At 41.6% G+C, this 24,536-nt stretch overlaps 1 protein-coding gene across 2 annotated transcripts in view; it reads right to left on the reverse strand.

Moving 5' to 3' along the window:
• The window catches only part of LOC133638550 (12S rRNA N4-methylcytidine methyltransferase-like), a 223,872-nt gene that overhangs the window by 23,666 nt on the left and 175,670 nt on the right, over window positions 1–24,536 (reverse strand). For both annotated transcript variants that reach the window (XM_062031275.1, XM_062031286.1), the window contains exon 4: window positions 14,511–14,702. In XM_062031275.1, the coding sequence (XP_061887259.1) occupies window positions 14,511–14,702 (192 nt within the window). The remainder of the gene's footprint in view (window positions 1–14,510; window positions 14,703–24,536) is intronic.

Here is a 24,536-nt window from a genome sequence, read left to right on the forward strand (position 1 = left end):
TTACTATGAAGCCACGTTGATGTAACACGTGGCTTGGCATTGTCTTGCTGAAATAAGCAGGGGCGTCCATGGTAACGTTGCTTGGATGGCAACATATGTTGCTCCAAAACCTGTATGTACCTTTCAGCATTAATGGCGCCTTCACAGATGTGTAAGTTACCCATGTCTTGGGCACTAATACACCCCCATACCATCGCAGATGCTGGCTTTTCAACTTTGCGCCTATAACAATCCGGATGGTTCTTTTCCTCTTTGGTCCGGAGGACACAACGTCCACAGTTTCCAAAAACAATTTGAAATGTGGACTCGTCAGACCACAGAACACTTTTCCACTTTGTATCAGTCCATCTTAGATGAGCTCAGGCCCAGCGAAGCCGACGGCGTTTCTGGGTGTTGTTGATAAACGGTTTTCACCTTGCATAGGAGAGTTTTAACTTGCACTTACAGATGTAGCGACCAACTGTAGTTACTGACAGTGGGTTTCTGAAGTGTTCCTGAGCCCATGTGGTGATATCTTTTACACACTGATGTCGCCTGTTGATGCAGTACAGCCTGAGGGATCGAAGGTCACAGGCTTAGCTGCTTACGTGCAGTGATTTCTCCAGATTCTCTGAACCCTTTGATGATATTACGGACCGTAGATGGTGAAATCCCTAAATTCCTTGCAATAGCTGGTTGAGAAAGGTTTTTCTTAAACTGTTCAACAATTTGCTCACGCATTTGTTGACAAAGTGGTGACCCTCGCCCCATCCTTGTTTGTGAATGACTGAGCATTTCATGGAATCTACTTTTATACCCAATCATGGCACCCACCTGTTCCCAATTTGCCTGTTCACCTGTGGGATGTTCCAAATAAGTGTTTGATGAGCATTCCTCAACTTTATCAGTATTTATTGCCCCTTTTCCCAACTTCTTTGTCACGTGTTGCTGGCATCAAATTCTAAAGTTAATGATTATTTGCAAAAAAAAAAAAAAGTTTACCAGTTTGAACATCAAGTATGTTGTCTTTGTAGCATATTCAACTGAATATGGGTTGAAAATTATTTGCAAATCAATGTATTCCGTTTATATTTACATCCAACACAATTTCCCAACTCATATGGAAACGGGGTTTGTAGATCCAATAAGTTCACCAAGATTATCAACAGCACTGATTAATGTGTGACAAGCCACATAGTGTTGATTTCTAGCTAATTTATTTGTCTTGTCTTGCCAAGCCTTGTGTGATAGTAACCCTCCCAGCACATCGCCTTAAAAGTGTTTGCTATTCTATTCCACAAAACTGATTGTGGAAGATATTGTAACCAAGAAAATCCCCTTTTTTAACGCCACTACTAATAACAGTGTATTATTAATTTATTTTAAAGAACCACGTATGAACAATAAACAAAACAACTACGTAGACTACAATTCAGTTTAATCAAACTGACAAAACAACAAAATTAACATCTTTTAAACTGTCGACAGATACTCTGGCCTTTATTATGTCATATCTATCTGGTCGGACCCAATGTGTCCGTATTGATAACACAACATCCAGTTTCACTGCTACTGATATTGGCCTGCCACAAGGCGCTAATATCGGCCCTCTTCTTTTCTCCATGTATATAAACGACCTGCCATCTGTATGTGAGAATGTAAATATCCAGATGTATGCAGATGACGCGGTTATTTATACTTGGGGAAAGGACGCTGAAACGGTTGCCAGAAAACTTACAGCAGCCATGGAGAAGGTGGCAAGATGGCTACATGACTCTTGTCTTACATTAAACATTAAGAAAACTGCAACAATGTATTTTGTAAACAAATATAAAATGTCATCCTTTCCAAATATAACGGTTAATAAGGAAATAATACAAAATGTTAGTGAATATTGTTACCTGGGTGTCATTTTAGAGCCAACACTTGGCTTTAAAAAACATATCAAACAGATGTGCCAGAGTCTTAAATACAACATAAAAACGTTCAAATGTATCAGGAATTCATTAACACTGGAGGCAGTTCAAACTTATTTTAATGCAATGATTACGTCTCGTTTTTATTATTGTATAACATGTTGGTCGCAGGCAAGCAAAATGACACTGAGGCCATTGGAAACTTTGCACAAACAATCCCTCAAAATCCTTGACCGAAAACCACAACACCACCATCACTGTTTAGTTCTCCAAAAATATAGATTGTTAAATTTAGCTAACATTCAAAGATTAGCATCAATACGAATGGCCCATCGAATCCTAAATAACACTGCACCAGCGCCACTTAAGCACTTTGTCCAGTTTACATCTGCTGTGACAACTAGAAACACACGAGCCTCCACCAGGGGGCAGTGTAGGGTACCCAGATGTAAAACCTCTTTTGCACAATCAGCCTTTTCATATAAAGCCATAAAGGAATGGAACGACCTCACAACAAACTTGAAAAGTCTAACAGATTACTACTCTTCATTCACAATTGAAGTTAAAAAGTGGCTTTGGAGCAATCAAAGCTGCTCACACGGTCACTAAGGTGGGCATTATGTTTGACACATCAACCTAATGTGTATTATATTTATCCATGAGAGCATTTTTATTGTAAATTGTGAGGTGTGTGTGTTAAAATCATGGTTGTTCTTACAAATGATGACAGATGTGAACAAAAGCATGTATTGTCTTTGTGTGATGATGTAAATGAGGTGTGGTTGTATTGTATATTAAGTATGTGTACATGAAAGGGCATTTTATGACTTTTCTTAATTTAAAAACATGCTATAGTATGTTTTTATTGTCATAATTTTATTGCATGATTTTTGTATCCCTTTAATTTAGGTAGCCAGGGACTGCAGATGGAAATTAGCTATTTAGCTATAATCTGGTACAGAACATATCTGTCTTTGAACTTAATGTTTCTGTGCATTGTACCTTCAAATAAAGACTAAACTAAACTAATCCCCTATGTTCAATAGTCATGTTTTTCCAGATAATGACCAAAGTTCATATGAACAGGTAAAACATTTTTTTGATAAGTGCAAGTAGGGTTGCGCGATATATAATCCTGGTCAAAAGTTTACATACACTTGTAAAGAACATAATGTTGTCGCTGACTGCTCGCTGTTGCTGTTGCGAAAAAGCTAAGTATCGTTCTATCTGTGTGCTTTTAACTGTTTTGCAGCTTTCCTTACTACTTCTCAAACATATTTAGTAGTCCTATTTAACTTGCAAATCACCCGATCTCTGTCTCACAACCCTTTCCTCAGCTAGCTAGCTGCTAAGCTAACGAAGCTAGCGTGGAGAAAGGCAGCGCCGGTGGGAAGGAATCTACTCCCCGCATACCGTGACCACTTCTCTGAAGACAGCAGGAACTTCACTCGGTGACAGAAAATACAGTGAGTATGGCTTCCTGCGCGTCGTGCACCTTACTCATGGATAGGCTGGCTCTGCTAGAGGGCCGTGTCCGCCAGTTAGAGCAGAGTAATCTCGTAACTTTAGATGTTGCGGACACATCTGCTAGCGTTAGCTGTAGCGAGCTGACTAGCCCAGTTTATAGCAGTCCTAAGCAACCTATAAGCTACCGTGTACCGGTTGAGACGCATAATATATTTAGCACTTTAGCTAGTCCTACACCCCAGTATACCGGGCACCACACCTTAGTCATAGGGGACTCCATCACCCGAAACATAAAGCTTAGCAAACCAGACACAATTAAGTGTATTCCCGGGGCCAGAGCACCTGACATTGAAGCTTATCTTAGGGAGCTAACTCGCAGCAGGCCTAGTAAACACGTACGACAGGCTAATCGCACCGCTAGTTATGCGAATATAGTTGTACACGTTGGCTCCAATGACACTAGGATGAGACAGTCAGAGATTACAAAGAGAAACATAGCCAGGACTTGTGATCTAGCTAGAAAGATGTCCAGGCATCGAGTAATTGTCCCTGGCCCCCTGCCTGCGAGAGGCAATGATATAGCAGATTAGTCTCGCTTAACAAGTGGCTGTCTAGGTTCTGTAGACAACAGGGACTAACGTTTATTGATAATTGGCCCTCTTTCTGGGGAAAACCAGGCTTGCTGATGAGAGACGACCTTCACCCTAACCAGGAAGGCGCCATCATCCTGACTAGGAACATAGACTACTGTTTAAGTCTAACTTGACTAACTACACTAGAGCAAGCCCGGCCACAGGCAATTACAGAGTCTGCTAGTCCGGGTGAGGATTCAGTTAAGCTAGAACTAGCCAGCGCCAGACTGGATAATCCATGCACACATAGCAATTCTCTTAGAATAATACACAACTCACATAATATTTTTTCTGCAGTGACTGTGTCAGAGGTAGACATGCATTCTACTGAGGTGGCAAATTATGATGCGTTCAGTTTATCGCAGCACCAAGCAAAAAATTCCGGTTATATAAACCCCTAGATATGGTCGAAACTATTTAAAGTGCACTACGCATAATAAACGCAACATTGTTAATATTGCTACTATGGATAATCTCAACAAAAACTCGTCAAAACAGCCCAATACCTATAATATGGGCTTTTTAAACAAAAGATCATTGTCTTCCAAAACGTTATTAGTTAATGAGGTCATTAGAGACAACAATCTTAACGTCATTGGTCTTAGTGAAACCTGGCTCAAACCTGATGATTTTTTTTCGCTAAATGAGGCATCTCCTCCTGACTATACGAGGGCACATATTGCCCGCCCCCTTAAAAGGGGTGGGGGGGTCGCACTAATATAAAATGAAAACTTTAACCTTACCCCTAACCTAAATAATAAATATAAATGTTTGAGGTGCTTACTATGAGGTCTGTCACACCGCTGCCTCTCGACCTGGCTGTTATCTAACGCCCCCCTGGGCCCTATTCGGACTTTGCTGAACTAGTGACGCACGCCGACAATATAATCATAATGGGGACTTTAATATCCATATGAATACCCCATCGGACCCTCAGTGCGTGGCGCTCCAGACTATAATTGATAGCTGTGGTCTTACACAAATAATAAATGAACCCACGCATCGCAACGGTAATATGATAGATCTAGTGCTTGTCAGTGGTGTCACCACCTCTAAAGTTATGCTACTCCCGTATACTAAAGTAATGTCCGATCATTACCTTATAAAATTTGAAGTTCTGACTCATTGTCAACAAGCTAATAATAATAATAACTGCTATAGCAGCTGCAACATTAATGCTGCCACAACGACGACTCTTGCTGGCTTACTGCCTTCGGTAATGGCACCATTCCCAAATTATGTCTGCTCTATTGATAACCTCACTAAGCCAAATTATGTCTGCTCTATTGATAACCTCATTAACAACTTTGACGACGCCCTGCGCGAAACCATTGATAGTATAGCACCGCTAAAGCAAAAAAGGGCCCCTAAAAGGCGTACCCCATGGTTTACAGAAGAAACTAGAGCTAAATTATCATGTAGAAAGCTGAACGCAAATGGCGCACGACTAAACTTGAGGTTTTCCATCAAGCATGGAGTGATAGTTTAATAACTTATAAACGCATGCTTACCTTAGCTAAAGCTAAATATTACTCAAATCTCATCCGCCTCAACAAAAACGATCCTTATTTTTTGTTTGGTACAGTAGCATCGCTAACCCAAGAAGGGATTCCTCCCAGTAGCTCCACCCACTCGGCAGATGACTTTATGAACTTCTTTAATAAGAAAATTGAACTTATTAGAAAGGAGATTAAAGACAATGCATTCCAGCTACAACTCGGTTCTATTAACACAGATACGACTGTATATACGACGGATACTGCCCTCCAAAATGGTCTCTCTCTTTTTGATGAAATAACATTAGAGGAATTATTACAGCATGTAAGTGGGATAAAACAAACAACATGTTTACTTGACCCACTTCCTGGGAATCTTATCAAGGAATTGTTTGTACTATTAGGTCCATCAGTGCTAAATATTATAAACGTATCACTTTCCTCTGGCACTGTTCCCCTAGCATTCAAAAAAGCGGTTATTCATCTTCTGCTCAAAAGACCTAACCTCGATCCCTTTATTTCGAAAATCCTCAAAAAAATTGTTGCACAGCAGCTAAATGAACACTTAGTGTCTAACAATCTCTGTGAACCCTTTCAATCCGGTTTCAGGGCAAATCACTCTACGGAGACAGCCCTCGCAAAAATGACTAATGATCTATTGCTAACGATGGATTCTGATGCGTCATCTATGTTGCTGCTTCTTGATCTTAGCGCTGCTTTCGACACCGTCGATCATAATATTTTATTAGAGCGTATCAAAACACGTTTGGTATGTCAGACTTAGCCTTGTCTTGGTTTAACTTTTATCTTACTGACAGGATGCAGTGCGTCTCACATAACAATGTGACATCAGACTATGTTAAGGTAACGTGTGGAGTTCCCCAGGGTTCGGTTCTTGGCCCCGCACTCTTTAGTACTTACATGCTGCCGGTAGGCGACATCATACGCAAATACGGTGTTAGCTTTCACTGTTATGCTGATGACACCCAACTCTACATGCCCCTAAAGCTGACCAACACGCCGGATTGTAGTCAGCTGGAGGCGTGTCTTAATGAAATTAAACAATGGATGTCCGCTAACTTTTTGCAACTCAACGCCAAGAAAACGGAAATGCTGATTATCGGTCCTGCGAGACACCGACATCTAGTTGATAATACCACCTTAACATTTGACAACCAAACAATTACACAAGGCGACTCGGTAAAGAATCTGGGTATTATCTTCCACCCAACTCTCACATTTGAGTCACACATTAAGAGTGTTAGAAAAACGGCCTTCTTTCATCTCCGTAATATCGTTAAAATTCGTTCCATTTTGTCCATTAGCGACGCTGAGATCATTATTCATGCGTTCGTTACGTCTCGTCTCGATTACTGTAACGTATTATTTTCGGGTCTCCCTATGTCTAGCATTAAAAGATTACAGTTGGTACAAAATGCGGCTGCTAGACTTTTGACAAGAACACGAAAGTTTGATCATATTACGCCTATACTGGCTCACCTGCACTGGCTTCCTGTGCACTTAAGATGTGACTTTAAGGTTTTACTACTTACGTATAAAATACTACACGGTCTAGCTCCAGCCTATCTTGCCGATTGTATTGTACCAAATGTCCCGGCAAGAAATATGCGTTCAAAGAACTCTGGCTTATTAGTGATTCCCAGAGCCCCAAAAAAGTCTGCGGGCTATAGAGCGTTTTCTATTTGGGCTCCAGTACTATGGAATGCCCTCCCGGTAACAGTTAGAGATGCTACCTCAGTAGAAGCATTTAAGTCCCATCGTAAAACTCATTTGTATACTCTAGCTTTTAAATAGACCCCCTTTTTAGACCAGTTGATCTGCCGTTTCTTTTCTTTTCTCCTCTGCCCCCGTCTCCCTTGTGGATGAGGGGGGGACACAGGTCCGGTGGCCATGGATGAAGTGCGGCTGTCCAGAGTCGGGACCCGGGGTGGACCGCTCGCCTGTGCATCGGTTGGGGACATCTCTGCGCTGCTGACCCGTCTCCGCTCGGGATGGTTTTCTGCTGGCCCCACTATCGACTGGACTCTCACTATTATGTTGGATCCACTATGGACTGGACTTTCACAATATTATGTCAGACCCACTCGACATCCATTGCTTTCGGTCTCCCCAAAGGGGGGGGGGGGGGGGGGGGGGGGGGTTAACCACATACTGTATGTGGTCCTCTCCAAGGTTTCTCATAGTCATTCACATCGACGTCCCACTGGGGTGAGTTTTCCTTGCCCTTATGTGGGCTTTGTACCGAGGATGTCGTTATGGCTTGTGCAGCCCTTTGAGACACTTGTGATTTAGGGCTATATAAATAAACATTGATTGATTGATTGCTTGATAATGTCATGGCTGTCTTAGGTTTCCAATCATTTCTACAACACTTATTTTTTTGTGATAGAGTGATTGGAGCACATACTTGTTGGTCACAAAAATCATTAATGAAGTTTGGTTCTTTTATGAATTTATTATGGGTCAACTTAAAATATGACCAAATCTGCTGGGTCAAAAGTATACATACAGCAATGTTAATATTTGGTTACATGTCCCTCGGCAAGTTTTACTGCAATAAGGTGCTTTTGGTAGCCATCACAAGCTTCTGGCAAGCTTCTGCTTGAATTGTTGACCACTCCTCTTGACAAAATTGGTGCAGTTCAGCTAAATGTGTTGGTTTTCTGACATGGACTTGTTTCTTCATCATTGTCCACACATTTAAGTCAGGACTTTGGGAAGACCATTCTAAAACCTTAATTCTAGCATGATTTAGCCATTCCTTTACCACTTTTGACCTGTGTTTGGGTTCATTGTCCTGTTGGAACACCCAACTGCGCCCAAGACCCAACTCCCGGGCTGATGATTTTAGGTTGTCATGAAGAATTTGGAGGTAATCCTCCTTTTTCATTGTCCCATTTACTCTCTGTAAACCACCAATTTCATTGGCAGCAAAAATGGCCCAAAAGTATACTGTATGTATACTTTTGACGCAGCAGATTTGGTCACATTTTCAGTAGATCCATAATAAATTCATAAAAGAACCAAACTTCATGAATGTTTTTTGTGACAAACAAGTATGTGCTCCAATCAGTCTGCACAAAAAGTTGTAGAAATTATTGGAAACTCAAGACAGCCATGACGTTATGTTCTTCACAAGTGTATGTAAACTTTTGACCATGACTGTTAACGATGTACGATATAAATGATATCAATTTGGCTGACTATAGAGCCTTTTAATACTATCGTCATATCGAGAACATGCATGTTGATGACACATTCTAGCTGTGTCCCGCAAATTTGACAGCGACAAGCTAACAAACTGAATTTAGCATTCTTGCTAGCGACTAATGTCCCTCCATGGTGCAAAGCCACTTCTAAGTCAGTAATCCTCATCTCCATGTTGGAAAATACACTATGTTTCTTACTAGTATCACTGTAGGAAAAAAAATAGCTAAACATGCTAAACAACACACAGTAAGAGAATATAATAATAATAATAATAATAATAATAATAATAATAATAATAGATTTTATTTGTAAAAAGCACTTTACATTGAGTAAACAACCTCAAAGTGCTACAGTGTATTAAAAAAATAAAAAAAATAAAAAGATAATAAAAAAATAAAAACTAGAACAGCCTAATAGCTAGAACTAGTATGCATACATCTAAAAAAAGGCTTTTTTAAAAAGAAGGGTTTTTAAGCCTTTTTTAAAAGCATCCACAGTCTGTGGTGCCCTCAGGTGGTCAGGGAGAGCGTTCCACAGACTGGGAGCCGCGAAGCAGAAGGCCTGGTCTCCCAATATGCTAACCTCAAGCTGAAAACAAAGGTGAGTGGATTGATACAAAAATGGACAGTAATGATACCAAGTAGTTTTGTATTAGGTCGATATACCACAGTGGTTAGATAAATATTTTATACTATGAAAAAACCCTTTGGCAATTTTGAAATTGTTTACGAACTCAGGAAATAAGGGATTTAGGGCAAAAGCCAAAGGATTTAAATCAGTGCCAGTAGTAGGACATCATTTATAAATGTAATTGATCTTTTTACACCGCCATCTTGAGTTTTCTTGTCTGATTATAGTTGTGATAAAACAGTCAATCATAAATGAACTTGTAAATGTGCATTGGTATGACCAATACTGCCCCTGTAACTACTTGGTATTGCATTGATACCCAAATTTGTAGTATCGGCCAAAACTAATGTAAAGTATCTAAAGAACAGAAGAACAGGTGATTATCACATTTTAACAAAGGTGTAGATAGAAAAATGTTACAACAGAGAGTAATCAGCTATTGACAGTTAAAGGCCTACTGAAACCCACTACTACCGACCACGCAGTCTGATAGTTTATATATCAATGATGAAATCTTAACATTGAAACACATGCCCATACGGCCGGGTTAACTTATAAAGTGCAATTTTAAAATTCCCGCCACACTTCCGGTTGAAAAACTCCTTTGGATATGATTTATGCGCGTGACGTCACAAAATCCACGAAAGTGGTTGGACCCCATCGGACCCGATACAAAAACCTCTTGTTTTCTTCGACAAAATTCCACAGTATTCTGGACATCTGTGTTGGTGAATCTTTTGCAATTTGTTTAATGAACAATGGAGGCTGCAAAGAAGAACGTTGTAGGTGGGATCGATCGGTGTATTAGCGGCTAAGTACAATACTTACAGCAACACAACAAGGACTACTTACTTAGAAGACGCCTAGCCGATGCTTGCCGCCAAACCTATGGATGAAGTCCTTCGTCGCGCCGTCGATCGCTGGAACGCAGGTGAGCACGGCTGTTGATGGGAAGATGAGGGCTGGCTGGCGTAGGTGGAGCGCTAATGTTTTTATCATAGTTCTGTGAGGTCCGGTTGCTAAGTTGCTAAATTAGCCTTAGCGTCGTTAGCAACAGTATTGTTAAGCCTTACCAGGCTGAGAATTTTTAACCGTGTAGTTACATGTACATGGTTTAATAGTATTGTTGATCTTCTGTCTATCCTTCCAGTCAGGGTTTTATTTCTTTTGTTTCTATCTTCATTTGAGAACGATGCTCTCACGTTAGCTCAGTAGCTAAGTGTGTCACCGATGAATTGTCGTGGAGATAAAAGTCACTTTAAATGTCCATTTCGCGTGCTCGACTCTCATTTTCAAGAGGATATAGTATCCGAGGTGGTTTAAAATACAAATCCGTGATCCACAATAGAAAAAGGAGAGAGTGTGGAATCCAATGAGCCAGCTTGTACCTAAGTTACGGTCAGAGCGAAAAAAGATACGTCCATCACTGCCTCTCTAGTCCTTCACTGTAACATTCCTCATCTACGAATCTTTCATCCTCGCTCAAATTAATGGGGTAATCGTCGCTTTGTCGCTCCGAATCTCTCTCGCTCCATTGTAAACAAAGGAAAATTGTGAGGAATATTACCTCCTCTGACGTCACGCTACTTCCGGTACAGGCAAGGCTTTTATTATCAGCGAGCAAAAGTTGCGAACTTTATCGTCGATTTTCTCTACTAAATCCTTTCAGCAAAAATATGGCAATATCGCGAAATGATCAAGTATGACACATAGAATGGATCTGCTATTCCCGTTTAAATAAAAAAAATTCATTTCAGTAGGCCTTTAATTAACAAGTAGATTAATAATAGTTTGGGGAAAATAATATAATCGGATATTATGTATTATGTTACTGAATACTTCAGCAGCTAAATTAGGAGCCTTTACATCTCGTTTTGAAAGGCTTTGTAATAATTTACATACCAAATAATATATTGTGACATATCCGGATCATGTTTTGTTTTAGTTTAAGACTCTTAGTTCTGTTTAAGACTCTTAGTTCTGTTTCAGCACCCCTGAGTTTGTGTTTCTTGGTTGCCATGAGTGCTGATTATTTTCACCTGCCTCTGATTAGTGTTCGGGACGCTCACCTGCTCCTGGGCACTAATCAGAGAGCTATTTATTCCTGCCTTTCGCCACACTCTGTCTGGCTGTTTTTGTTTGCTTCATGTAACATTACGTTGGTAAATCCTAGCTTCTGATTCCAGTTTCTATGCTAAGCTTTCCCGCTAGCGTTTTCCTTAGCTTTCCGTGCTATCGGCACGCTTCCGGTACTTTTGTATTTTGCCTGATTTATGGATAATAAATCATTGTGCTACCTACACGCTGCCTCCGGAGTTCCGTCTGCAGCTTGGGGAAACGAGCTGCACATAACCAATTAACCACCCAACCGTAACAACATATATCGCTATCTATATCGCAATGTATATTGCGATACAGATGTTAGGCAATATTGCCATTCCTTACTATAGAGTAGCTCAATTTAAATGATCAGTGTATAAAGACAATAAGGCCCCATCTACACAGGAATGTTTGGGTTTTGATTTGCTGCCGGGTTGAAAAACAAAACGCGTCCACACGGTGTTGTATCAACGAGTCACATCCAGACAAGGCCTAATTTAATAATTTGTTCATGTGTGAAGAAAAGGCTTTGTGAACTGCAATCAAGACAATTACTACCTACCAGAAAAAAGGATGTGTCAAAATTAGGGCTATCAAACAATTAAAATATTTAATCGCGATAAATCGCAGTTTGTTTATAGTTAACTTAAAATTAATCATGATAATTGCAGATGGAGATATTTTTTGCTATTAATAAGTGATAATTTTCAGATCATTTCAGATCATTTTCAAGTATTTAATACCATGACTGAACAATTAGTTTACATTAATGAAATGTTTTTTTTAATATTATGCTTTTTTAAACAGCTCAACACAAACTGGACATATAATTAAAAAAATCACCTGAAGTGCGCTGGTGTCTTGCCAGATTTTGTATTTTGTAGGTATACAGAATTTGTATTCCTGCTTTAGGAGCACTTGCATTTAGAGAAGGAGCTACACTATGTTTAAATACCAATTTCACGCATTAATAAAATGCGTGTAATAAATGTGGATTGTTACAAACATGGTTTGATTGTCAAAAATGTTTGCTATTGCAATCTGTGATATTTCTACCTGAATAAATGCATGACAATGTTTTAACCTCGATTTATTATCAAAATGTAATATTCAGCCTGCCAAAAATTCTGTGATTGGGGACTATCAATCAGAACAGGTTATAAAATAATATTCACTTTGTTTCAATCTGCCAGAAAACATTTATTGCTGCAGTGATGTTGTCTCATGGCGATGGCTTTTGACATGGGATTTTCTTAATGTACCCTTTTCTTTGTGCATTTCTGCTCACTATTTCAAGTTTGTGGCTTAACAGCAACGAAACGCCATTACATTGACCAAGCTACGTAATGGCTCGAGGGTCAAAACGGAGTCAGGACACATGTACATTAATCAGGCATTATCATGGTTCTCGCCCGGAAAAGGGTGGAGTGCCATCTCCGGGTTGGGGAGGAGATCTTGCCCCAAGTGGAGGAGTTCAAGTACCTCGGAGTCTTGTTCACGAGTGAGGGAAGAGTGGATCGTGAGATCGACAGGCGGATCGGTGCAGCGTCTTCAGTAATGCGGACGCTGTATCGATCCGTTGTGGTGAAGAAGGAGCTGAGCCGGAAGGCAAAGCTCTCAATTTACCGGTCGATCTACGTTTCCATCCTCACCTATGGTCATGAGCTTTGGGTTATGACCGAAAGGACAAGATCACCGGTACAAGCGGCCGAAATGAGCTTGCTCCGCCGGGTGGCGGGGCTCTCCCTTAGAGATAGGGTGAGAAGCTCTGTCATCCGGGAGGAGCTCAAAGTAAAGCCGCTGCTCCTCCACATCGAGAGGAGCCAGATGAGGTGGTTCGGGCATCTGGTCAGGATGCCACCCGAACGCCTCTCTAGGGAGGTGTTTCGGGCACGGAGGCTACGGAGAAGACCCAGGACACGTTGGGAAGACTATGTCTCCCGGCTGGCCTGGGAACGCCTCGGAATCCCCCGGGAGGAGCTGGACGAAGTGGATGGGGAGAGGGAAGTCTGGGCTTCCCTGCTTAGGTTGCTGCCCCCGCGACCCGACCTCGGAAAAGCGGAAAAGCGGAAGAAGATGGATGGATAAGAAAATTAGTGCCGTTAAAGAAACGTATAGGTAACGCGCTATTGGCGCGTTAACTTTGACAGCCCTAGTTTATATATAAAATAAATGAGAAACCAAAAGACTACATGAGGCACGTCCTCTATTACAGTGTTTTTCAACTAGTGTGCCGCGAGATATTATCTGGTGTGCCGTGGGAAATTATGCAACTTCACCCAATTGGTCCAAAAAATATTTTTTTCAAATCAATAATTATAATCTGCAAATACTGTGCCGTTCCTTAGTGTCCGTGCTGTGTAGAACTCGACTGTAGAACTGTGATCCCAATATGCAGACCACAGCGTGCAGGTAAAAAGGTATGTAACGCTTAAACCAAAAATGAAAAAAAAGGAAAGGAAAAGGCAATGAAGCAGAGGGATGGCTATGTAAAACGACAGTAAAAACTGAACTGGCTACAAAGTAAACAGAAACAGAATGCTGGACGACAGCAAAAACTTGCAGCGTGTGGAGCAGAGACGGCGTCCACAAAGTACATCCATACATAACTTGGCAAGTAACAATGTCCACACAAAGAAGAATAGCAACAATTTAAATAGCCTTGCTTGCTAACACAAAGCAGGTGCGGGGAATAGCGCTCAAAAGAAGACATGAAACTACGACAGGAAAACACCAAAATAACAGCACAAGACAAGAACTAAAGCACTACACACAGGAAAACACCAACAAACTCAAAATAAGGCACGTGTTTAACGTTTTCTGCTGGTGGTGTGCCTCCGTATTTTTAAATGAAAAAAATGTGCCTTGCCTCAAAAAAGGTTGAAAAACACTGCTCTATTAGACTATAGATGGCCACTATTTAAAAAAATATGTCTTTCTCTTTGGTTTGTTTTTCACAACAATATTAACATGTAAAATCAACGTATGCAGAGGTCAGAATATGTTGCTTGTCTGGTAGCATACACAAGTAAAATGTAAATACGATTAAAATGTGTTACCTCTCGCCGTCCATCCTCATGTCTAAGGGTCCATCCTTGCTGAGTGAGAAACCTCTTTCTGCCTGATCCATTTGCATGGAAGAGCAGCCAGCATCCAACAGGACAGCATCAATACTGCCCTCTTTAACGTTGATGCCAGACAGCAGGACTTCAAGATCGCTGAATCGTCCAAGTAATGGCTTCACTTGGCCACTGGACAAAAAAAGAAAAATATATATATCAACACATACAGTCGCGATCAAAAGTTTACATACACTTGTAAAGAACGTAATGTCATGGCTGTCTTGAGTTTCAAATAATTTCTACAACTCTTATATTTTTGTGATAGAGTGATTGGAGCACATACTTGTTGGTCACAAAAAACATCCATGAAGTTTGGTTCTTTTATGAATTTATTGTGGGTCTACTGAAAATGTGACCAAATCTGCTGGGTCAAAAGTATACATACAGCAATGTTAATATTTGGTTACATGTCCCTTGGCAAGTTTCACTGCAATAAGATGCTTTTGGTAGCCATCCACAAGCTTCTTGTTTAATTTTTGACCACTCCTCTTGACAAAATTGGTGCAGTTCAGCTAAATTTGTTGGTTTTCTGACATGGACTTGTTTCTTCGGCATTGTCCACATGTTTAAGTCAGGGTTTTGGGAAAGCCATTCTAAAACCTTTATTCTAGCCTGATTTAGCCATTCCTTTAAAACTTTTGACGTGTGTTTGGGGTCATTGTCCTGTTGGAACACCCAACTGCGCCCAAGACCCAACCTCCGGGCTGATGATTTTAGGTTGTCCTGAAGAATTTGGAGGTAAATGTCTATACGTATAATACTGGTTTAACTAAAATATACATCATATTGAATCGGTACCCGACCGTAAGCTCCATACCGATTTCCCAAGCCTTGTTCACACAGCAAGCCAATTCCGACCTGTATGATATGAAAAGTGCAATTCCAAATTTTTCATATCAGACACAAGCCTGAATCGTATATTTATGTAATGCGTTGTCAATGTGAACGATCCTGTGCTCCAGTCACATTCATCCAACCACAAGGTCATCAAAAAGTGATTAGCATCATAATTATTTGCCAAAATAGACGGTTACAAAATAAACAGAGCAGAAAACCGATGACAATAATAATAAACTTCTACCACTTCTGTCTCCAACTGCTCGCCTACAGACACGCTCTTCAAGCAGACATTGAAGCAAGTTGTCCCGTAAAACTGCGAGAGCGAAAATACTTATCCTCTTCCTTCTTTATCTTCCACCCGCAATAATTCGGTTCACAAAATGTTGACTTTGATTGCACAAAATCCTTGAAATTGCCACAAATTTGCCAGTATTGAAACAGACCAAAGCTGAAGCCATTTTAACTTCCGTAAACACTGCAGTGCGTGCGACGTCATGTCCGCATGCGGGTCAGATTGCATTCACATTAAAAATGTCATGATTTTTTTGTAATTTGAACGGCTACTAAAAAGATTGGATTTGACCAAAAAGTCCGAATTGGACATCCGACCCTGCAGTGTGAATGTAGTTTAAAAGTGGATTATTATTTAGACTTAATTTGTATTTTTTATTGGCAAATTTTATTACATGGAGAATTACCTGCTAGCAGAACGCAGTTGCATTTCATGCTTCATTTAAAAAGAAAATGTGTAATCCGTTTCATAGGGAGTTAAAATTATTTTTAAACGTCAGACATTTATCAATGAAAATAGGGAGAAGCTGATGATGGTGTTTTCATCAGAATCAGAATCAGAATTAGAAGTGCTTCAATAATCCCCCAGGGGAATTTAAGATTTTCAGCACAATCCCATTCAAGATCAGACAAACATTACAGGGAGACAGAACAGGATCGCTGACGGGTCTGCCAACTTCCGGCACCCCTTACAAAAAAAGGTGAGAAACAGGTAAACGCTGAGGCGGGGGTGGGGGTGGGGGGGACAAAAACCAATTCAGTCTAAGCCTGGGCCCCTGGAGGGGAGGTCCTGACTGAGGCCAAGGGAAAAAAAACCTCATAGCCAGAGCACACATAAACATGTGTGTAAGAGGGAAACATCAAAGAACTCAAACGACATTAAAGACATTAAAAGTGCAGAGCTGATGCAATCAGCTGCCACTCCAGCAGTGCCACATCTACACACAGCCACAAAAGTAAAACAACAACAAAAACTAATCAACCAATAATATACATTGCGCACACACGATTGCACCAGGCATAGACAAGCAACCAAACAAAAACATAATTTCAACACCCATATACACTGTGGTGGCTTCTGCGGTGTTCCACGCCATCGTCTGCTGGGGTGGGGGCAGCATGGCCAGAGACAGGAGTAGACCCAACAAAGCAACCAAGAGAGCCGACGCCACCCTCTGCCGACCACCAACTCTCAGCCAGTGTCCAGTCCGCAGGGATGAGCGAGGATGCGTCTAAGGAGACCGAGGCGTCTGATACATGCTCATTCAGCCAAGACACAGAGAAGCTTGTCCGTCCCGGCGCCCAGCGTAAGCTCCGCTGCCGTCTCTTCATCCGCATCTCCTCTCCTCCAGTCTCTCCAAACAGACTCTGGTGTGGCAGCTGGTCCCCACGGCCAAAGGGCTCCCGGGAGGCAGATCCAGAAGCCCACAAAAAAGCACCGCAGAAGTCACAAAAGTGCCACCCCTTGTCACACAGTCCCAAAGGGTCTCGAACCAAAAGGCAAAAAAAAAATGCATGAAGACAAGAGGGAAACACCAGGAACACAAAAGGATGATACAAGAGCACAGAACTCCTGCCACCAGCAGCCATAACAGCGGTGCCATCTTGGAAAAAAACAAACTATTTTTTAAAACTATTGTATACTGTATATTGTACAAAACTATTTGTTCGTACAATCTATTGTGCTGGGGGGGAGGGGGGATCCAAACTACATCATGCGGGCCCACGAGACGTTATGAGTTTAATAATCTGGCCAGTGGGGGGTTTTCAAATACATTTTAAATGTCTGACTGACTTTTGCCACCATCTTGTGGACAACATGTGTAATTCAGGTCAATAAACATGAATTGGGGCTTGAAGTGATTACAGCACATGATTTACTTATATGACCCAATCTAAACAACCTACCCTAGACATGGCGCAACAAAAATGCAACTAAAATGGTCACACATATCACAGCCTGCTAACTGAACTTGGTAGATATTGTAAAAAAATATATACGAATTCAAATGTACACCTAATCAAATTAATTACAATGCATGGTGGGGAAAATGCAAAACACTCTCTCCACACCTATCCATTTTTGGCACATTTTAGCTGCTTAATATTTCTAAATAATGACATAACTTTAAGGAGGTCCTCATGGAAGTAACCAAGGTAGGAGTCAAACTTTTATATACTCTTAATATCTAATTATATTAATTAAATAGCCATTATATTAAAATATTATGTACAAACACGCACACACACACCATACTTGCCAACCCTCCTGATTTTCCTGGGAGACTTCCGAATTTCAGTGCCCCTCCTGAAAATCTCCCGGGGCAACCATTCTCCCGAATTTCTCCCAATTTCCACCCGGATAACAATATTGGGGGCTTGCCTTAAAGGCACTGCCTTTAGCGTCCTCTACAACCTGTCGTCACGTCCGATTTTTCCTCCATACAAACAGCAGGCCGGCCCAGTCATATGCGGCTGTTACTGAGCATTTCTTCTTTGCCAAGATAATCCATCCCACATCACAGGTGTGGTATATCAAAAGGCTGATTAAACAGCATGATTATTGCCCAGGTGTGCCTTAGCCTGCCCACAATAAAAGGACACTATGTAATTTGCAATTTTATCACACAGCACAATGCCACAGATGTCGCAAGTTTTGAGGGAGCGTGCAGTTGGCATGCTGACTGCAGGAATGTCCACCAGATCTGTTGCTTGTGAATTTAATGTAATTTTTTCTACCATAAGACGTCTCCAAAGGTGTTTCAGAAAATTTGGCAGTACACCCAACCGGCCTCACTAACGCAGCCCACATGCAACCACACCAGCCCAGGAGGTCCATGATCGTTGGAAACCAGCCAGCTGCTGCAATAATTGGTTTCGCATAACCAAATAATTTCAGCAAAAACCATGACAAACCATCTCAGGGAAGCTCGTCATCCTCATTTGGGTCTCAACCTGACTGAAGTTCGTCGTCGTAACACACTTGAGTGGGAAAATGCTCACATTTGATGGTGTCTGGCACGGTGGAGAGGTGTTCTCTTCTGGGAGGAATCACGGTTTTCACTGTTAGGACAGATGGCAGACAGTGTGCGTGGCGTCGTGTGGGAGAGCAGTTTGCTGAGGCCAACATCATGAATCGAGTGGCCCGTGGAAGGGCTGGGGTTATGAAATATAAAGACAATATAACATACACTACCATTCAAAAGTTTGGGGTCACATTGAAATGTCCTTATTTTTGAAGGAAAAGCACTGCACTTTTCAATGAAGATAACTTTAAACTAGTCTTAACTTTAAAGAAATACACTCTATACATTGCTAATGTGGTAAATGACTATTCTAGCTGCAAATGTCTGGTTTTTGGTGCAATATCTAAATAGGTGTAATGGGGGCCCATTTCCAGCTACTATCACTCCAGTGTTCTAATGGTACAATGTGTTTGCTCATTGGCTCAGAAGGCTAATTGATGATTAGAAAACCCTTGTGCAATCATGTTCACACATCTGAAAACAGTTTAGCTCGTTACAGAAGCTACAAAACTGACCTTCCTTTGAGCAGATTGGGTTTCTGGAGCATCACATTTGTGGGGTCAATTTAACGCTCAAAATGGCCAAAAAAAGAGAACTTTCATCTGAAACTCAACAGTCTATTCTTGTTCTTAGAAATGAAGGCTATTCCACAAAATTGTTTGGGTGACCCCAAACTTTTGAACGGTAGTGTACATCAATAAACGTGGATGCATATGCAAAAGTGCAATATATTTACAGTACAGTAATCGATTTATTTATATCTGCAATTTATTGCTCTATTATCCTGCACTACAACGAGCTATTGCAACAAAATGTTGTTCTTATCTGCACTGTAAAGTTCAAATTTGAATGACAATAAAAGGAAGTCTAAGTCTCTAAGTCATGGTATGGGCAGGTGTATGTTATGGAAAATGAACGGAAGTGCATTTTATTGATGGCATTTTGAATGCACAGAGATACCGTGACAAGATCCTGATGCCCATTGTTGTGCCATTCACCAGTGACCATCACCTCATGTTGCAGAATGACAATGCAAATGGTGGCCGCACCAGATACTGACTGCTTTTCTGACCCCACCCCCACCCTCTTGGCAAAGAAGAAATGGTCATGAACACATATTTAGACAGATTTATGAACAATATTTGAGAGGAATATGTCTTTTGTGTATATAGTAAAAGTTTGAGTTCAACTCATGGAAAATGGGAGCAAAAACAAAAGTGTTGCGTTTCTTGTTCAGTACATATATATATATATACACAGTATATACTAGGGCTGTCAAAGTTGACGCGATAACGCGTTATCTATAAATTTCAATAACGGCACACATTTGTTTAACAGCCAATTAACGCAAACACTTCCTTTTTGACCCTCCTGCCGTGCCGTAGCGGGGGAACTTGGCTGCAGTTCACTTGCTACTGATGAGCCACAAGCGAGCAGAAATGGACAAAGGAAAGTCCACCTTATAAAAATATCAGGCTCAAAGGCATGACAAGTTGTTCTTCCGACAACAAAGGACTATTTTTCGCCTGGAGAAGAGGCGACATCCATCCAGCAAACACCTGCTGCGCGTGTCGTACCGAGGTGGGTGGTGCTTCACTTCCGTGTTCAGATTACGATTAAGGTGCAGTGACAACAAAACATTTAGATCGCTACTGTGACTGATTTAGTAAGATGACATAAAAGCTAAACAGAAATGAAAGACGATTGGCAGAATGTCGAAAAGAGACTTTTATTGCAAACAGTTGATCTGACGTCAAAACATGTCAAGACTCTTTCTCAAAACAATCACACACTTTTCCGGCTTCAAAATAGAAGCGCTACGCTATACATCCCGTTTAACTACATTTAAGGTTTCTCTTTAACGTACGGGCTTCAAATTATGCGTCACACCTAACAAAATAAAGTAATATACTGTGTTGTAGTGTAAGAGGTAATTTATGATCTCAATTGCTTACTGTCTTACTACTCTTCTTATTTTAATGTCATTTTATTTTAATGTCATCTTATCTAATTTATTACATTTACACATTATGTAACGTGACTTTTTTTTTGCAAATTTTATTATTCTAAGTTTAGTACTGTAATTTCCTATATTTTTTTATGGTCACTGAACGTCACATGTCCCAGCAGACTTCCAGACTCGTGTGTGTAGTCAGTCTGCTCTCTTCCATGTTGACGGTAGGTTGCCCCGTGAATTAGCTTGATAGCTTTCAGCTAACTTATTAGCAGGCTAGCTGTGTTGCTGTAGGCCTAAAGGAGACACACGTATGTTAAGTTTTGTTTTGTTTTATTTCTGTGCAGGTTTGAAATGTATAGAGAAGGCTGATTGGAGACTCACTATGATTGTTTTCACCAGGTATTGTGTGTTTTTTTATCGTGTGTTAATGTGTTAGTCAGTCTGCTCTCTTCCATGTTGACGGTTTAGAATGTATAGAGAAGGCTGATTGGAGACTCAATATGATTGTTTTCACCAGAATAAACCATGTTTGAGCCGGAAGAGAGACTGGGTGTCGTCTTTTGGGGAAAAACACAACGCAAAGGAGTACTACATCGCTACAATGGTGCCGTGACCCGTTCTTCTTCCTGGTGTTCCTGCGGGCTCAACGTGGGACAAACAACTCTTCATCCATCCGCTCCACGTGTGGTTTCATCAGCTTTCTGACGGTGCAGTGAGTCTCTACTTGTGGCTTGGAGCCTCGTATACTGTATATTAGCCTACCTACTGTGGACTGTGTTATATTTAAGGTAGCCTCAAGAAAAAAAATTAGTGTTTTCTCTTTATTTGAGATTTAAATCTCAAGGGAAGAAAAATAAGTGATAAGAAGAATTTTTTTTGGAGTGTTAAAGGCCTACTGAAATGAAATGTTCTTAATTAAACGGGGATAGCAGGTCCATTCTATGTGTCATACTTGATCATTTCGCGATATTGCCATATTTTTGCTGAAAGGATTTAGTAGAGAACATTGACGATAAAGTTCCCAACTTTTGGTCGCTGATAAAAAAGCTTTGCCTGTACCGGAAGTAGCGTGACGTCACAGGTTGTGGAGCGCCTCACATCTGCACATTGTTTACAATCATTCCCACCAGCAGCGAGAGCGATTCGGACCGAGAAAGCGACAATTACCCCATTAATTTGAGCGAGGATGAAAGATTCGTGGATGAGGAAAGTGAGAGTGAAAGATTAGAGTGCAGTGCAGGACGCCAGGATGTATCTTTTTTCGCTAGGTACAAGGGCTCATTGGATTCCACACTTTCTCCTTTTTCTATTGTGGATCACAGATTTTTATTTTAAACCACCTCGGATACTATATCCTCTTGAAAATGAGAGTCGAGAACGCGAAATGGACATTCACAGTAACTCTTATCTCCACGACAATACATCGGCGAAGCACTTTAGCTTCGGAGCTAACGTGATAGCATCGTGCTTAACTGCGGATAGAAACAGAAGAAACATGCCCCTGACTGGAAGGATAGACCGAAGATCAACAATAGTACTATTACTTCTACTCTCAGGAGACACTGAACTAAACCCTGGACCTGTAACCACATGGTTAATGCTGTCCCGCCTGGCGAAGCCTAGCAATGCTGTTGCTAACGACGCCATTGAAGCTAACTTAGCTACGGGACCTCGACAGAGTTATGCTAAAAACATTAGCTCTCCACCTACGCCAGCCCTCATCTGCTCATCACCACTCGTGCTCACCTGCGTTCCAGCGATCGACGGCGTGACGGAGGACTTCACCACGATCATCGGTGCGGTCGGCGGCCCGGAGACGGAGGAAGTCAACCCAGACACCGGTGAGGACAGCGGCGCGGCGGCGGACGGCATTGTAGCTTTCGACGACACCCCGGTCGTCTTCCTGGTTGTGTTGCTGTAGCCAGCCGCTAATACAACGATCCCACCAACAGCTTTCTTCTTTGCTGTCTTCATTGTTCATTAAACAAATTGCAAAAGATTCACCAACACAGATGTCCAGGATACTGTGGAATTTTGCGATGAAAACAGACGTCTTAAGCTGGCCACCGTGCTGTTCCAAAATGTCTGCTACAATCCGTGACGTCACGCGCAAACGTCATCATACCGAGACGTTTTCAGCCGGATATTTCCCGGGAAGTTTAAAATTGCACTTTATAAGTTAGCCCGGCCGTATTGGCATGTGTTGCAAAGTTAAGATATCATCATTGATATATAAACTATAGACTGCGTGGTCGGTAGTAGTGGGTTTCAGTAGGCCTTTAAAAAAAGTAAACAAAAAAAAAGTGTTTTATATTAATTGAGATTTTTTTTTCTTTTCTTTTTCACTATGAATGGGTTTAATATGTCAGGTATTGGTCGGGTTCAAAAAGGTGGTTTAGTGAGTCACCGGCTGTGGGTGGACTTAGGACGGACAAAAACTTTACTTCTACTCCTTACCCTGCTAATGTTGCTCATACTGTGTATGATGATGCAGGTGCCAAGGAAGATATTGGGGTGGGTGAGCAGTCTGCACCTCCCAGCCAGGATGTTGAACATGTCCCGGTTTCTCTTCTTGGTGACTTGGTGAGGCAGATAGGGACCAGTATAGGTGAAAACATTGTTTCATGTCTACAGTCCATCCCAGCTGCTAATGTTAGTCTTGCTCGGTCAAGTATAGCTGATCTTTCTAAGGTTAACCTGACTGTTTCTCATGATAGTTATGAACCACATACTTTCAGGGGAGACCACACTGACAGACTTTCCATCTCTGAGTGGGAGGAAGTCATCAGGCTTTATCTGAGTAGGAGGGGCATTGAGTTATGTGAACAGGTAGATGAGGTTCTGAGTAAGCTAAGGGGAAGGGCACGTGATGTTGTGACTGTTGGGCTGCGCAGCAAACCCTCCTTGGACTTAAAGTCTGGCCCGCAACTTGTGTTTGACATTCTTAAACAGCACTTTGGTGACTCTGTGACCTCCTTTATGCCTCTAGCCGACTTTTATGATACAAAGCCTCACCCCACCGAGAATGCTGTGGATTACTGGATGCGGCTTAACAAAGCCATTGACAATGCAAAAGAAGGACTAAATAGACAGGGCAAGACTCTTGAAAACCCTTCTCGTGAAGTAACAGTCATGTTTATCACGCACTGCCCTGACACTGAACTGTCTCTAGTCTTCAGCTGCAAGCCGTTAGAGGAGTGGACAGCTGCTGATATTCAGGTGAGGCAGGATGAACTCCACCGCAGAAGGCGTCTCCAACAGCGTCAGTCCACATGTCCAGCTGACAGCTTACAGTCTACCCAGCCTGCGAGAGTTCTGCAGAGTCATGCTCAGTCTGTTGAGAGCACTCCTGCCGCACAAACAAATACAACTGGCAGGATATTATCAGCTGAGGGTCAGTCACTTGAACATGTCATTGTTCTGCTGGAACACTTATTGCAGCGGGAGGCCTCCCAGGGTTCGAGGCTACCAAGATCAAGAAATGGCGGCCGCACGAGATTTCCAGGTCCATGTAACATTTTTCAGGATGATAACCATGACACGATGACCCACTGCAGGAGAGAACGTCTCTGTTTCCGCTGCCATACTGCAGGGCATCAAGCTGTAACTTGTACTGCTGCTCCGGTCAGGGACACACCTGCTGCCCAACCTAGCGGTTCCAACCAGCAGGAAAACTAAATGGCCCACATGACCAGGGGACCAGTGGAGGGCCAAAAGACATGTCCCCAAAAGCTTTTGACGACGCTGACCTTGAGTCTAACTACTCACAGTTCTGTGCTTCAACAGATGATGGCTCTAAGGTGATATTTCAAAACGCACAGAGACTTTCTGCGACAGATAATCTTTTCC

The sequence above is a fragment of the Entelurus aequoreus genome, linkage group LG02 (genome assembly GCF_033978785.1).
Source record: "Entelurus aequoreus isolate RoL-2023_Sb linkage group LG02, RoL_Eaeq_v1.1, whole genome shotgun sequence".
Classification (NCBI taxonomy): domain Eukaryota; kingdom Metazoa; phylum Chordata; class Actinopteri; order Syngnathiformes; family Syngnathidae; genus Entelurus; species Entelurus aequoreus.